Genomic DNA, 17,397 nt, shown 5'->3' on the forward strand with positions numbered 1-17,397 from the left:
CTTCTTTTTATTGTGATCATTTAGTAGTGATCAATAATGCTTTACTCCAAGGATTTTCCTTTTCTTGTCACATGTTCTTTTCCTCTAGGAGGATTCAATTTCCAAGCACGTTGATCCTTCTGATGTTAAAAGAATTGCCTCGTGGTCTTTTTAAACAATTACTTTACTCTCTGTAACTACAGGAAAGGCTGTGTGATTTGCCTTAAAAACATAAAGCCTACTTTAGCAGTTCCTGACACCCCCATGTCATTATGATGGCAATTTCTGCCATGCTCCTAACTAAAACATTTGCATTGCAGTGTTTACAACTTTTCCACTGGTAGACTTTCCTTGAAAAAGGCAACTATGTGAAAAAAACAACTGCAAATAGTGTGAAACTTTTATTTTAAATAGCACTTAAATTTTTTCAGACTCATACAAATTAGAACTAACCTCAAAATGCATCCTGAGAGGTCTCGTTTCTAGCATCCTCGGGTGTGTGGGTGTCATACTGACAGAACAGGCTGAAATCTCTCTCAGATATTCTGACTGAGCTTCCTGACACACAGAGAGCCTTCAAGGCTGAACGAAGTGAATTTTATACTTAATGAAGAATCTGTATGAAGAAGAGGCCCTGTGATGTTACAATCTCTGTGGTCTGTTGCTGCTTTCTCAGTGAACTGCAGCTTTTCCAGATGGAAAGTAGAAAAATAAGTTGTTTCTACTTTTAGAATCAAACCTCCATAAACTGGTATTCAAACTGGAAAAACAGTGGCTCAAAGGGAAAGTTCATTATAGTGTGCAGTGATGTGAATCAACATACTTTAGCCTGATATCATGATTCAGGAAAACAAAGCTTTGATTGTACTTCAAATAATCCACTATTTATACTCTTTGCACATACACTTTTGAAAATTATTTTGAGCGGAAAGTATTTTTAAGTCAGGGCTCAAATAATTATGTCGTATAGATCCCAGAGACATCTCACAGCAAGCTATATAAAATTTCTATGAGATTATTCCTTGTCCCACAGTTTGAAATAAATATTTTTGTGATACTGTCTCAGCGCATTTATTAAACATATAACACAAAACTTGACTTCCTAAGTATGATATTTGCTTGCTGATACTACTAATGCAGCTCGTGGACATGGATGATACAATAATTGAAATTAACTTTATCAAGAAACAGAATTAGAATGTTTGAATTAGTGATACAAGTTGTTCGTATTTTCCAGGCAACATTTTACTAATTGTATAAATACATGTAGGGTCCTGAATATTAAATTAGTACAGTAATAATAAATAATAAAAATACAGCACAGACTGCATGTTTTCATTCTGTATAAGACAAAATCAAATTAAAATCTCCAGTAGGATGTTTTTTTAACATACTGGTCTTTAGAGAAAAAGCTCTACCTCATTTATTCATGCATTACAGAGTCATAATAAAATTCGGCGCTGGCACACTGGTCAGGACAAATGCTAGCAAAATGCTCCTCTGGCAGCAGCATCCCTTAGAACTGCACACATTTGTTTCACGACCCGCTGTTTGTATTTTGTGAGCCTTGTGCACTTCCACCACGGGACTCACAGCCATACCCTGGGGCACATGCCAGGAACTTGGCACGAGGTTCTGGGTGGGAGGGTGCTGTGCCAGCTTCCCCATGCTGCCCACCAGCCCTGACTCTGCTCTCGCACCCCTGACCCTCACAGGAGTCCTGCAGCCCCCGTCACTCTCCAGCTGCTTTGTGCATTGGCTGGCTTTAGAGACCAGCTTCAGAGCATGTGAACAGGGTTTGTTTGGAGCCCAGGTATATGAAAAATGCATCCCAACCCTGAACAGAAATGCCTGGATCTAAACCAAGGGGCTGTTCCGTGTGGGAGCACTCACTTCACGTGAGCAGAAAAGCCAAACTGTGCAGTGTAGTTGCAGGGACTGTGGCACCTTCATCTACTGTGCCTTATCATTTGTTCAGGTAACAGAGCCACAACATACCACAAAAAAACATGAGGTAGAAACAGATGGAGTGTCAAGCTACAGAGCTTCTACACCAGAAGGATAAAGAGAAGGTGTTTAACTTGCTACAACCACACAGAGCAAGTGGCTACTCCTTGGGTACAGAGTCCCCAAAGACAAATGGGAAGATGACATCTCAATGAGCAAGAATCAAACAAAACCAGCTGGGCCATTTCACACTGGCCACTGCCTGTGAGTCGTAAAAATATAAGAGAAAAATACACAAAATTAAAAAAAAAGACCAATTGGGAGACAAGTGTCCAGTGAAAACAAGGGGCAAAAAAATCAAAAGGCAAGTTTCAAGAAACAAAGTGGAAATGTATTACAAAGGACAGGTGCCTGTGGACCACTGCAGCCACTGACAAAACACCTACTACAATTTCTAAGTTAAAGATCTACTACAGCAGCATATCAGGACAGAATGGCAAACAAGCAGTGATCATGGAAACGCCTGCTGGAAAATCAGGTCTTGGGATCAATGACTGGACCACTGCAGCTATACAATTTCCTATGGAAACATTAAAATTAACATGTACTGCTATTGTTTGGGTTGGAAGGGACCTACAAGAGCACCTAGTTCCAACCTGCCCCCCAGCACAGGCAGAGATGCCACAGCACAACTTTAGTCTGGTTTTGTGGTTTTAGTGGTACTGACTAATGCATTATTTAATACAACAATCATCAGGTCATTGAACACTAGTCTTTTCCTATTCAAGAGACTGTAATTAATTATTGACTGACAATAACTCTGCAAAGAACCCAGACTTTTACAAACACATTTCCCTGATTTCAGTGAGACACTGCTCAGGATGATGTGCCAAGCTCTTCAGAGGCACAGACCTGCTTTAAAGCTGTACAAAACTCACCACATTTTTTTTCTCCTGCTTCTTGAATGTCTTGTTCTTTCCTCCATTGTGTGAGGCTTTTATTGATGCAATATTTAAAGCTACTTTAAAAAGCCCACAGAAAGACATTCAAATGCTTTCAGGCTTTTCTCCCAGATTCAGCCTGCTGGGAGTTTGTGGATGAGAATGTGAAGCAAAAACCTCAGAGAGAGACTGGGAACAACTGCAGTTTTAGGATATAAATGGTCACACAAAGTTGCAGAGTTCTAGCAAAGGTTTCAGGACAGGACATGGTGGAAGGAAGCACACAGAGCTGGGAAAGGTTATGAAGGCTCTTTGGATAGACAAATTTACCCTATACTGAAGTTAAGATACTTAACGCTTGTAATTTCATAATTAATAATTTTTCATTTCATTCATCAATTCATTCAAATTCATTCAATTTCATAATAAAAAATTAAGTTTTTTCTTCCTTTCCTACTGTTTGTATATACAACCATGTGCTAGTTTAACCCCTACACCCCTTCATCAAGAAAGCAGGCTGAAGTCTCAAAGGGTGAACTCTAAGATCTGTTTATATGTCAGGCAGACCCTGTGGCAGTCATCATTGCTACAAGAATCTACAACTTTGTGCTCTTCCAGAAAACCAGCACTCGCCAGGAAAAACAAAGCAGTGAACAAGTTGTTTCAAGAGGCATAACAAATTATCCTGGCATCTGTGTTACCCTCAGAACATTCAGAACACTTGAAGCACCTCTCTAGCCTATACCTCTACATCTAAATAAAGCATGTCCACATCTATTATTTGTTCAAGTGATGAGAAACCCTTTTTTGGGGTAAGAACTAGATATTTTCCCATACAGAAACAGTTTAAAGGTCCTCATCAGTCTGAGGACTGATGGAACACCACTCATTCTTACTCCACTGCTGGTAGCTGCATGACTGAGCAGAGGTTTCAAAGAACTGGGAGGCTTTAACACAGTAAAAAGTAAACAAGTTACCATATTTGAGCTTGTACCTGCTCACCAGGCAGTCTGCAGCAGCTCACTTCTAAATGAGCTCTGGTTAGGGTATAGAGGAGCTGATACTCTCTAGTTTGTTCATGTATCAAAGCCTTTACCTGCTACTGAGAGGGCAAGAAGCAGCTTAGCACACCAGAATGAAAGATAAAGGCCATCCATCTTTGCTTTTAAGCTATGAAAGTCTTCTGAATTCAGAGAAAACCAAATAGCAAATCTTTATTGGGTGTTTTTGGGGAATACAACATATCCTATGCCTTGTGCTAACAGAAATTATGCGTTCATGCTGAGGTGTGGGGATGCCCCTTGTCTTCAGATAAAATACACTGCACATTTACAACACAATTATTTGTAAAATTATGGCAGCAATCATGGGCACTTCAGATCTCTATTACCAACCAATACAATCCATCACTTATTTTATTAAGCCATTATGACCTGTTTAATGAAATATTTAGTTTCACTTGTATATTCTTCCATCGTCAGTTATTTAAGAAATGTGATGTGAAGGCTAAAACCTCTAAAATATTACTGCAACAGTTACATGAAAGGATTCTGCCTTTTCAATTTTAAAATGGAAAAGCACATAAAAGGTGATTTTTGCAACAATAATTTATAATTTCCAGTCCTCCAAAAGATCCACTTGCTTATCAGGTAAATGTTTAAAATTACATTGAGATTGGATTTTTAATTAAAAATCACAAAAAAGGCTCTTTAAACATTTTTAAATAATACTGCTTTAGGAGATCCATTCTGGTAATCATATTAAAATAAATTGCGTTTCACTTCCAGAATTAATTAGTGAACCTATCCTCCAGGTGTAATTGCTAATTGTTCAGTTCACAATGATTAAACTGCATCCTTTACAGAGCTCATAATGCCTACTAGTAAAAGGACTCTCTTCTCTCTCTGTCCAAAATCTGCAGTATGGTGGAAGCCTCAGGTCTTGAAATCCTCTACTGCACACAAAGATTTAACCTGAGAAATCACCAGTGGTATTCTGGATGCTTCAAAGTGCCCTGGGGGAAAACAATGAGGATGCAACCCCATGTGTGATCATCTGGAACAGGTGGGGGTTTTCAAGGAAGGGTACTGAGAGGACATCAACCTCTAAGCCCATGAGACAGAAACGGGCGGATACACGTGGGCTGCTCATCGGGCCAAGCTCTGAGGGTCTCTTGAGAAAGAGGAGATGAGCAGGGGCAGCTCTGTGCCCAGGGGCAGCTCTGTGCTCAGGGGCAGCTCTGTGCTCGGGGCAATGGCTGCTCTGTGCTCAGGGGCTGCTCTGTGCCCAGGGGATGCTCTGTGCTCAGGGGCAGATCAGATCTGTGCTCAGGGGCAGATCAGATCTGTGCTCAGGGGCAGCTCTGTGCTCAGGGGCTGCTCTGTGCTCAGGGGCAGATCAGATCTGTGCTCAGGGGCAGCTCTGTGCTCAGGAGCACATCAGATCTGTGCTCAGGGGCAGCTCTGTGCTCGGGGCAATGGCTGCTCTGCGCTCAGGGGCTGCTCTGTGCTTGGGTCAGATCTGTGCTCAGGGGCAGCTCTGTGCTCAGGGGCTGCTCTGTGCTCAGGGGCAGCTCTGTGCTTGGGTCAGATCTGTGCTCAGGGGCAGCTCTGTGCTCAGGGGCTGCTCTGTGCTCGGGGCAATGGCTGCTCTGCGCTCAGGGGCAGCTCTGTGCTTGGGTCAGATCTGTGCTCAGGGGCAGCTCTGTGCTCGGGGCAATGGCTGCTCTGTGCCCAGGGGCTGCTCTGTGCTTGGGTCAGATCTGTGCTCAGGGGCTGCTCTGTGCTCAGGGGCTGCTCTGTGCTCGGGGGCAGCTCTGTGCTCAGGGGCTGCTCTGTGCTCGGGGCAATGGCTGCTCTGTGCCCAGGGGCTGCTCTGTGCTCGGGGCAATGGCTGCTCTGCCACCTTGCTGGAGGTTTCACCCACAGACACGAGCAGCCAGCAGCTCCCCACTCACCACCGTGCATTCTGTGGGTATTTTAGAGAGGAAAGAAGTAAAGCACTCAGCCTGATGTGAATAGGAGTGGTAGAGTAATGAAGCAGGGGCTGGGGAGGCATCTAGTCCATCAGTTATTTGGTTAAGGACTATTCAGTATAAAAGAAACAACAACTAACAAGAGACATGGTAGATTGCACACAAATGTTAATGAGCAGGTGAAAACAGACAGTAAGTTGTCTCTGCCAATATGGGAACTAATGGCATTAAAGGAACTACTCACACATACTTGAACAGGGTCAAGATGAACTTTTGTCACTGATAGGAAAGGGGAAATGTGTGACATATGTACTATGGTATTTTCGAGGGTGTTTGCGGATGAGATCAAAAGGTGATAGTGAAATTTTGTATACTTTATGAAATGGACTTAAACAGACTTAAGAACCCGCACTAATACATGAAGTGGCCTGTGAACATGGGAGTGCTCGTGAATCTAACAAGGAATGCATCCATTAACCTGTATGGAGAATTCTTTTCCATACATGGGACTGCCTCTCAGTGACCAGGAAAGAGAAAAGCCTGCATTCCAGAGCCGACTGCATTGAGCAGCTCTAATAGCATCCTTAACAGAACTTAGAGAGTTGAGCAAAAGAAGCAATGGCTGTACTTTCAGGAATGAACCAGCTTTCACTGGAGTATCCTCTAGGTAGAACAACAACAAAAAAAGCAGACATGTGCAAGACCAGTCAAACTTTTGTTTTCCAGAGCAAACTGAATATTCTTAAAAATGGAGTATGAGAGAGATACATGGAAGGAATCAAACATGTTGTGCTTGGACATGGTGCACCCCAGCAGCATGTGTTCAAAAGCACTTGAGCACAAGAAGAACTTGAGTAGGAAACTGTAACTGTCAGATTACTGATGCAACAATGAAAGACACACTTCCAGAAAAAATACTCATTTTAAAATCCTTTAACAGATGCTGAAAGAAGTGTTGATATGCAGACTGAACAAACTGTACTGCGGACAGCGATATATTTATTAAAAGCCACTTGGTGAAGGCTGCTGGAAGGAACTAACGAGAAAGCAACACTGTCATGGATTAGAATATAAAACCACAGGCTTTCCTGTAAATAGAATCAGCAAGCCAGGAAATAGTATATTATTTAATTTTCCTAGATGCTGCCTCCAAGTAAGTGACACACCTCAGGTGCACATGCAAGTACAAGATGTTGCTAGAGAGACCAGTTTTGTAGAAGTTAAACTTCTGAATGAATAAATATTTTGTTCAGAGGCAGAAAAATAATAAATATTAGGGTGGGGTATTTATTTGCCCATTGAAAATGTGATTTATACTCTTGAGATCTCTTGACCTTAAGTAAGTGTGTTGCAAACAAATAATTTTGAAAAGGCTGGTAGAGCTATTGGACATGCTTGCCTTTGTCCAAGGGAAGGTTGTTAATGCTGAAGTCAGTCATGGTTAACATGAGAGACAGCAGCTACAAGGCTGGAGCAAAATTTTATGACTCCCAGCCAGCATGCTGGCAGACCTGTTTTATGGGGAGATGAAGCACATGGATAGACATGAAAGTCTACAGACTGACATAAAAGTTAATTTAGCCTGACATCTATTATTTTGATTCTCAACAGTCATTTTTACATTTTTCATTACCTAGAGACTCCAAATGATCTGCCAGGAAATGCAAAGCAAGTTTGGGAGCAAAGACAGAGAAAGTCCACTAGTCATTTCAAAGAGTGTTTGTGCTCAATAAAAGGAAAACAGCACAGGCCTCTGAATTTCCATTTTCCTCAAAAAAAATTCCTTTTTTCCTTTGAACTGGTGCCAATATCTTTACAAGAGTTATCTAAAAAACCTCAGGGTAACCTCATCATCTCTAGCACACAGACCAATGTATACACAGAAGAGTTGCACAGACTCAGGCACATGTTCTTTCCAATAGTTAGAATAGCACAGCTTTGCCTCCGGGTGCAATTACACCAGTGTGGCAATGCTCTAAAAGGGTCTGGCTTTTCATGTATGACGTTCATGCCAACATACTCTTACACACAAAAAAGGCAAGAGTACTGCTCTAACTACTAGCATAAATTGATATTACTTTTATGAATAGAATAAGGACACACACTAAACAACACAAATGTCACTTGAAAGACCACTCACTATCAAAGGCCCAAACACAGAATAAAAGTGCTCTAACTCTAGATTTGAAACTGCCTCCTTGTACATGACTTCCTTTCACTGTGTCCTTCACACTATTAATGACTTGACAGTAGAAGTTAAAGTCAACTTAAACTGAAAGCTACTCTCTTCAAAAACATTAAACTACTTTTTTCATTTGGATCAAACCAAAGAAACCCATAAAACCTCTAGATACCACTTCAGAATATCGATTTCATTGGAGGACACTTTTCTAAAACCAGACACACTCATTTTAGAGATAACTTGTACCTGGTAAGCCCAGCAAAGCAGCATCATTGTCATTGTTTTTCTCCCTTTTTTCTGCGTGTGCCTTTCCACAGGATCAGAAGATACAACCCAAGCTGTTGCTCCTGCCTCAAAACACTCAGCTTTCTCTTAGAAGGACCAGTGTAGCCTGAGGATTTCTTGCGGTTTACCCACGGTGAGCTCTAGCTAAGCTCCTTCCAGGAGGGTGCAGACAGACATACAGACCTCTCGACAAGGACACAAACCCCAAACCCCGCTGTTCTGGCTGCTTACGGCACCTGGCTTATCCCTGCAGTAACTCCCCACGGATCATTTGTGCTCCTCGCTGTGCACCGCCGGCTTTGCACTATCTCTGTGCATGTATGCGGTGACAAACGGATTTATGTGAGGAGCCAAAATGCTCCCCGGACCATCAGCCCCGTGTCCCACCGCTCTCCCGCGCTGCCGGCACCAGCTCCCTCTCCACTCGGACTCGCTGTTGGAAACTCTCCTTGTCCCCTCAGTTCCGTGTGCCAAACGCGGAAGGACGGGCACCAGTAGGACCAGAGCGACTCAGGTCGCTGTAACCAGCGGCAGGAGGGCACGGGGCTGTCCGTGGCTCTCTGCGGAACGCCGCTCCGACGGGCGACGAGCGAGCCCCACCGCGCCGGGCCCTGGCGCTCCGGCTGCCGCACACGTGTCCGCCGCTCCCCATCCCAGGGAGGCGGCGCCAGCCCCGTCCCCCCGTCCGTGCGGGATCCCGGAACGGGGGAGCGCAGCGTGAGACCCGCACGCCTCCCGCAGGGCACTCACCTCCCCTTGCCGGCGGTCCCGCAGCCCCTCGGGACTCAGCCATGCCGCCACTGCCGCCACTGCCGCCGCTCGGCCCGCCCGGCACGGGGCGGCCCCGGGAGCCGCGCCCCGCCCCGCTCCGCTCCGCCCCGGCGGGGAGCGCGGGGCCAGACGGGGCTCGTAGTCTCTCCGCGGCCGCGGGCGGCGAGGGGCGCGGCCGCATCGAGGCACTACGTTCCCCGGCGTGCAGCGGGACGGGGAATATAAGTGGCTGGCGGCGAGCGCGCTTCAGTCAGTGCGCCCGCCCGAACAATGCCTTCGCCGCTGGGGCCGGGCAGCCGCGGCTGAGCGCGGCGGGAGCCCCGGGCAGCGGACGCGCTTGCCGGCCAGCGCCGCTCCCGGCGGAGGGGCTGGCGGGGGAGCGGGCCCTCGCACGCCGCGAGCATGTGGATACCCACGGAGCACGAGAAGTACGGCGTGGGTGAGTGCAAGAGAAGGCGAGCGGGGCAGCGCGGGGGCGAGGAGCGGCGCTGCCGGCGGGGAGCGCATCCCGGGCACAGCGGGCTCGCCCCGCGGGGCGCTGCTGCCGGCTCTCTCCCGCTGGAGCCAAGGCAGCGCCCTGCCCGTGTGGGCGCCCTGCGCTGGGAGCCCAGGTCCTGTCAGGGCACGGGGGTGCGGCCCCTTCCCGGGGGCACAACAAAGGGCGGCCGATGCCCGAGCCGCGGCTCCGGCGTCTCCCGCTGCTGCCAGGGGATGGGGCAGGGGCCGGTCCCCGGTCCCCCAGGCGGGCGCTCGGTTCTCCCCGCCGGCGCTGGGTGCAAAGGCTGGCGTTTCACGGGGAACAAAGCAGCCTAAAAACATCGCTGAGAGCGGAGACCCGGTGGGAGACGGTGTCCGCCGGCGGCCCGGCAAGGAGCGGCGACGGGGCCGCGGGCATTGTTCGCGCGTCGGGGGTTTTGTCGCTGCTTCGCTGGAAGCCAGACAAAGTGTCGCTTGTGGGAGCCGCGCTGCCTCGCCTGTTCGCTCCCCTCTGCCCGGTGCAGGGCTCTGAAGCCCGCGGGTTTGACTTGCGGAGCGATCGGAGAGGCTCGCAGTGATTTTATTTTTCTTGGCATCGCCTACGCCAACACCCGTGAGCGCCGGCCGCTGGTCCCGGAAAATAGCCCCCTCTGACACGGGTGTCGCTCAACTGTTGGACAGACCTGCCGGCGTAGTAGGCAGCTCTCCGTGTGTTTATTTGAACGCGGAGTTGTTCGTGTTGGAGAAAAGCGGGAGGAGCGCGGAGCTCTCCTTTGTGTGTGTGTGTGTGTATAGCAGCGCTGTGGCGAGCCGAGAGCGCGGGGCCGCTCCGTCCCATCTGGAGTTGAGCCCAGATGTTGCCGTCCTCCGAATGCTAAATGACACAGATCATCGATGAGATTTTTTTTTTTTCCTTGACTTCTTTATTTGTCAGGTCACAGCTGGGTTGCAAGATATTGATTAATCCTGCCACCCGCCTTTCTTTACAAGGATGGGCAAGAGGCTTAAAAATCACTCTGGGACTCCCTGGAATGGCATGCTGGATATTAGCAGTCAAGTATTTCAAGCTGCAGCCCTCCTCTCTGTCTGTTTCTTGTTTATTTTTATTTTTGATCCTAGTGTGCTATTTCACAACTGAAAGCATTCTCCCCCTGCCCCCCCATAAATGAGTTAAAAATCACTATCTTTCTTATACTGAAAAAAACAGATTAAACTGCCCCCCCTATTTGAATAACTATCCCATCGTTGCTAAACAATTAAGAGATATCCTTTAAGTAAGCTTTCCTACGTTTAGTAACCCTTTTCAGGCACTTAGAGGTGAATTGAATTGCCCTTCAGCTCTACCTTGCTTACCAGAGCTGGTGCCACTGAAATCTTACTCCTGCTAAAGAGATACAGTTGCAATTTCTCAACAGAGAGCTTCCTTTGCATCAACCAGAAAATGTGGCCCACTACAAAGATTGTCTTTCTTTGTGCAAATATAATATAGTCACCCAAACGATGCGTATTCTTATTTAAATTAATTTCCTGGTTTTCTGTGATTTGGCTTCCAAAGGCTATTCAAGATAGTAACAAAAAGCCACTGTTCAAATTGGTTTCTCTGTACCCCTTGAATGGGAATGATATTATAGTTCAATATGACTATTGCAAAATGTTGAAATACTAACCTAAAGAAATTTGATTTTTCTCTTGGACTGCTTTTTGTGCTGTGGGCTCACTCACCTGCATGATGAGTGCTGTCTGCAAAATTTTCACACCCAATTACCCTGTAAGCTATTGTACAACATAGCTGTGGAGGGGAGGCAGGAGGAAGGCTTGTATCTTGCTGCATAATTGTTTAAACTTTATATGAAGTGGACCTCATAAATCAAACTTGCATTTTGCACCTAGACCAACGTATGTGTTTTCTTTTTTTTTTCTTTGTTTTGCTGATAGAATTATTACATTTCCAAACAGCTATTTTCATACTTGTATGTTTATCTGCTCTGGAAAAATGGGTGTGTTAGGAAACACCTTTGAGAATCCTGATTAGTTGTAGCAAGCATATGCATCCTTTATGCAAAGAGCTCAGGACTTGCATCAACATCAGACCTCATCTGCATTTTCAGTCTGAATTCTGCAGCACATGCTGTGTGCTGCACATTTCTACTGTGATGCCAAAATGGATGAATAACCAGACAAGAGCCACCTGGTTGCACTGAAGGGCTGCTGGTACCAGGTGGCTGCTGCGCACTGGCACAGCCTGACTGATCCCACTTTGAGGGACAGGTAATACAAGTCACAGCATTCTCTTCTATATTTTTTTAACTTCTGCCTTCTAGCTATTGATAATATCTGATTGATTTCTTTCACTGACTGTGTTGCTTAACTCACAGTTCATTTACTAATAGGCAGACACATGCTTGTTCATTTCATGGTAGACATTCATGCTGCTATGAGGAAAACACTACTGCAAATTTGTGTGCCACCTTTTATACTACAGCTGTGTGTTTTTTATTTCCAAGGCTGAAGATTTTGTCAGTTATGTTGTATTATCCATCAGGATGCTAAAAGTGAAATAGGAATATTTCTCCAATATTGAGAACTTGCTTTGTTTGGGTTTGGATATCTGTATTTTCACAACAGAAGGTTAAGCCTGTATATTTCACTTTGAAATTGCATATGTTTTGAGTCACACCTTCAGCTGTGGTGGCATTGTACCAAGGATCCTGAGGTCAGTTATGTGGAGTATTTAGCACAGAGAATGCTGATTAAAGGGTAGGAGAGGTAAGATTTTTTGCTGTTAATAATGTTTAAATGTGGTAGATGTCAAATGGATTTGGCTTGCATGAATACCATATGCTGATCTATGTGAGTTCAGAACCCAAGAGAATCACAGACTCATTTAGGTTGGAAAAGACCTCCAATATCATAGAGTCCAACCAATGACCAATGTTGTTTAGAAAAATCATCAAATGCTTTGTTAATATGAATAATTTAAGATTGCCTAGCTTTGGATGCTCTGCAGGCAGCAAAGCAGTTAGTGTAGCTTTCAAAAGTGACTCTTACTGGTTGGTGTGTACTAGAAAATTTCAGCTGTAATAAATTATTTAGTTCATCACTGGACTAAGTAATTACTTTGTAGCTGCTGTTTGGAGAAAAGTAGAAGTTCTGTTTCATCCTTTATATTCAGGATATCTGTTTTTGTATCACCAGATCTGCATATTGCCAAATCATCTGATTTCTTTGGTTTACCTGAATCTGTAAGGGTGCAGTTGTTTTTTCTGCAAAGTAGGCCATTTACCCTTTTCACTGAGCACAAAGTTTCTCAGCATTTCTCTGCAAGGCATTTTTTGGATTAAGGTGGAAAGATTAATTAAGGAGACTAATTAAAAATGGTTGCTGAATGTATCACTCAATTTATAAGCAGAATGGTATTCCGGATGCTGTATGGCAAAATATACCATTTTAACTCTGCCAAGCTGAAATAGTGATTGATATTTTTAGTGTGGTTAAGCCATAAACGTGCTTTTCTGAGAGGGCCATGAAATTTGTGCATCTCCTAGTTTATAGATGGAGAAGTGTAAGGTTCAAATGGCTTTGTGCTGTAAGCTGAGGTTCAAAGGAGGAAAAAGAGGCCTATTAGTTGATCACGGGAGCAGTATTGACTTGCACATAGACAAAAGCCACATCAATTGGCTTGTGTCCTGTTCTGAGTTGCAGCCAAACTAGTCTTGCTAGCAGTCCTGTTGAAACATAGCAGAGATATCCTTATCTCCATGCTGCAATCCCCTTTCTGGCTGCACTAACTTTACTGTAAATGAACTTGGTATAATGTGTTTTGTTAAACATAAACACTTCATTTGCTTTTCCTGTGTGCCTCTTCAAACAATACAAATAAAGTCTTTAATCAAGCCTTATTTCCTCCATTCCTCTCCATTAATTGTGCCTCACATTTCTATGTGGAATTCACTTTGTATTTTTGTCTTAGACTAATACATTTACAGAAAATGGGCTATATCCAAAACTTCTATCAAGTTGTCTAAATAACTATTGAGAGTTGAGGCAGGGCAAAATATAATGTATTTGTGGGTTCATTTGAATGGGGGCAGTTGAAGGGTGATTTTTGCTTTCTAGTTACATCTTGTAACTGTTCGTATGGCTGGTGACTTGAAACCAAGTGAAGGTGTGAGGTACCATGGGGCTCCAAGAATGAGGCTGGCAGATACCAGTGCTCCCTTGGCCTCACTGGGACAGTGGGAGTCCATTATGAAATATTCCCCCATTTCCAGCTATCCGAGATCAGAGACCCACACACTTTCTATAGGAACTTTTTGACACATGACACATTTGTCATGGAGGCTTTTATATCAATTTAGTATGTCAGTCAAATAAAGGTGGTATTTTTTTCTAGTCTTTTATATAAGCAGTAACTTTCAATGTCTTTAAAAAAATGGAATTAACTTGCAGCTTTTGGACAAAAAAATCCACTGACTGTGTTCTGTTGGAGTACAGAACACAAAGTTGAGATTCTTAAGTAATTTTGGGTCATAAGAATAGTCTTAGACCAGGCAAATTAGGTGGTGAAATAAGGCTAAATCAAGGTTTTAAAATTAATTTTAAAAAGCTGCCTCCAAAAATCTGTAGACTTCCTTATGGCTTTGCAATGTTTTGAATGTCTTCACTATTTCCCAAGGACAGCTCAGAGCTGGCTGGCTTGTTAGCATGATATATAGTGCCCTTCAGAGACCAAATTTTTTCGTATTCTCTACATATCTGGAGCTACTGAGGAAAATTTCTGGTGGTTGTTTCATGGTTAGCTGTATACTGATGTCACTCTTTCTTCCTCTTTTGCTGTATTGAGGGTTTTTTACCACAGTTCTCACTGTTGGGCTTGTGAGGCTACTAGCTGGGCTGGATTTATCCAAAATGTGATAGAACGATGGTGAATTAAATGATGTAAGCCATGAAGGTGAGACTGTGTTCTCCCTGTGGAAAAGGAGATTTTGTTTGTTTTTTTTTTTAAATCTAACATAGGCTAATGTAATGTGTGATTGTTTCTGCACGCTCAGGCAGCATGAGATGGAGTCACTAACTTCTCTGTTAAGGCAGCTATAATTGGGTACTGGACTCCTACCATGCAGATCTCAGCAGCTTTTGCACTGCTGCAAGAGTGTCTGCCATTGACTCATCTCTCTGCTTCCCTAACCTGCACCCAGAAAGGAAACTTCAGAATAAAATTGGGTTTCATGTTTGCAGCCTGGTACAATGTTTTCTATGATGTTCCATAGTTCCCAGATAATTTCTGAGTGTAATTCAATATGTTTTGTACTATAAAGTTCTCTGTAATTTGAGTTTTGGGATTGGGGAAAATCCTGAGGAGAGCATTTGACTGCTTGGATCATTTGTGACACTTGAATGTATTCAGCAACTGAGACATGGCACTTTGAGCAGACAGTTTGCACCCTTGGGGAATGTGTTACTTCATTTCTTTGGCTTTTAAAGACTTTGTGTTGTGAGGGGTTTTTTTTGTGTGTGGTTTTTTTTTTCTTTTAACTGGATTTGTTGGTTCTGTGAAAGTACAGGGAAACAAACTTGATAACCCATCAAAGCCTGGTTCTTCACAGAAGGGTTGAAATGCAGAAGTTTTGCTTCAATTTCATGGAATTTCTTTTGTTACTGTGGCATTTTTTTTGCATGGAACTGTACATCATTGAGTAACCTTTTGCTTTTCTTTGTTTTCTTGCTATCTGTTTGTGAGGAGCTGGGCAGATTGACTTTGAGGTGACCATCATCCACTTCACAGTGATTTGGAAGCCAGGTGACTAACCTGGTGGGAAATGTCTCTATTTGTCACATGCATTTAATGTGTCTTAAAAGCTTCTAGCATAATGTAATACAGAGGATTGCTTTTCAAGTTTCTTTTTTCTTGAAGATGATCAATAGAAATATAGAAAAATGTTTAGGAAGAGTTTTGAGAGATTTAATTATACTGCTTTCTCAAGGCCAGGTCAATTCTAGCTGTCACTTCTGGAGTATGTTTGCCAATATGTTTTTTAAAATGCTGAAAGCAGAGGATCTGCAACTTCTGTAGTCAATACTTAGCAATTTCACTACCTAGTAAGTGTTGAGCACTCAGTTTTCCTCTTGAATGTAAAATTAGGTGTACATGAAGACTTGCCAGGACTTTTCTTTGTATGAAGTAGCTCCAGTCATTTCATTCTGTCCTTGTAAATGATATGTTCTTATCTATCACCAATTGATCCACGTTCAAAACTGGGCAGGGAAACTTTCTCAGGTAAAGCATGAGAATCTTAGTGTGTGCTTTAGGTGCTGTGTCCTGTGTGCTTGTCACTCTGGTGTGCCCTTTGTTTGATAACTGTGGCAGCGGCGCTGCACTGAGTCACGTTCTGTGGGGAGCTGCTGATCAATCCCTCAGATCCTTTTCCGGAACGCGCTTGTCTAGACGGCCCTCCTTCCATCCTGCACTTGTCAGCTGATGATTTCTGCTTCTGTCTCCTTACTGAATGGCACTTCTCTTTGATGCTATTTATTCCATTTGTCAGCCACACTGACTCCCAAATTTCCCTTCTCTCACATGCCTGTTGGAAGCGCCCTGCTTGACAGGTTTGAGAGATGACATTTAGGAACTGTAGTCACTAGCAGAAGCAGATCTTTTTATGAGAAGCACAGCATGATAAGCAACCAAAGATGCTTGGATGCCACAATGATTTGCCATTAGTTTGCATTTGTATGTTTAAAGGAATGTATTTTTCAGAGTTTTACAGTGACAAGACACCAAAGTCAGCTGCTTGCAGTTTCTCTTTATAATGCATTTTTCTGGTTACTCAGAATTTATGTTCCCAGTTACGTAGTTTAAAGATGATATGGTAACTTGTCAACTTTGCATTTTTAGGCACCTGAAATGTTTTGTTTAGAAATAATGCTGATCTAACTTCCAGATGCTCATGGGTGAATAGGAGAGCTGCAAACAGTGTAGCTGTGAAAGTCACCTATGCTATAGGGACAAAGAAACAAGCTTGGATTTTGCAATCTGTAATGCATTGTGCTTGCTCTTTTTTTGTTGTTGTTTGGAATAAGAAAGTAGGATAAAAATTAGTTTTGCAGTATTAAAAAATCAAAAGTCTTACTGTAGGAAAAAACCCCTTGATGATACTGATTGCATCTTTCATTTTTCTTCAGTTAAGGAACCAAGTCAACTGATTTTTTTGGGATTCAAATGCAATTATTTATCTACTTTAATAGTAACTACTGAAATCACTTCAACTAAAAGTGAGTAAGGTGTGTTTACTCAGTACAAAGAAATTTGTTTTCTTTATAGTTTTTGTGTACAAAACCACACTAGTAGATGAGGTAATAAAACTGAAAATGGAGTTGTTAATTACCAAGCCTTAGTTAAGGTGTTTGAGGAATAAATTTATTTCAGTTCTGCTTTTTGTGTTACTGGATTTCAAGTGTGTGTTTTTGTGCTTTCAAGGCTCTGGAAGGAGGTGGTGGCTGGTCTAATGCAGTCACTAGCTAAATCATGTGCTTGTTCAGTCCTTTCTGTAGCAGAGAAGAAATTTGGTGCCATTTGAAATCCGTTGCTTGGGATTTCTTGATTTGAATTTTGTTGTTGTTTGTACTGAAATTATGATTTCTGAGTTTTATTTGGAAGTGCAAAATAAGGGTCTATACTGAAGCATTGTCATGAATACTTACCATGTAGTAAGTGAGAATCTACGTACACTGTGGACAGGACATTATAACTGCGTAACAGGGACTCTTCAATAATAGAAATGATGGAATTCTCCTTCATTGTTTTTAGAGAAAGGCATTTTCTTTTATTATCATAAATAATT

At 43.4% G+C, this 17,397-nt stretch overlaps 2 protein-coding genes across 2 annotated transcripts in view; one reads left to right on the top strand and one right to left on the bottom strand.

Moving 5' to 3' along the window:
- ZNF277 (zinc finger protein 277) overlaps window positions 1–9,167 on the bottom strand; it is a 41,783-nt gene extending 32,616 nt beyond the window's left edge. Inside the window, exon 1 of the mRNA XM_059472381.1 lies at window positions 9,059–9,167. Coding sequence (XP_059328364.1) covers window positions 9,059–9,101 — 43 coding nt within the window. The 5' untranslated portion in view covers window positions 9,102–9,167. The remainder of the gene's footprint in view (window positions 1–9,058) is intronic.
- Window positions 9,168–9,294: 127 nt separating this feature from the next.
- DOCK4 (dedicator of cytokinesis 4) overlaps window positions 9,295–17,397 on the top strand; it is a 223,293-nt gene continuing 215,190 nt past the window's right edge. The window contains exon 1 of the mRNA XM_059471869.1: window positions 9,295–9,518. Within this exon, the coding sequence (XP_059327852.1) occupies window positions 9,482–9,518 (37 nt within the window). The 5' untranslated portion in view covers window positions 9,295–9,481. The remainder of the gene's footprint in view (window positions 9,519–17,397) is intronic.

This window comes from Ammospiza nelsoni, chromosome 5 (genome assembly GCF_027579445.1).
Source record: "Ammospiza nelsoni isolate bAmmNel1 chromosome 5, bAmmNel1.pri, whole genome shotgun sequence".
NCBI classification, from domain to species: domain Eukaryota; kingdom Metazoa; phylum Chordata; class Aves; order Passeriformes; family Passerellidae; genus Ammospiza; species Ammospiza nelsoni.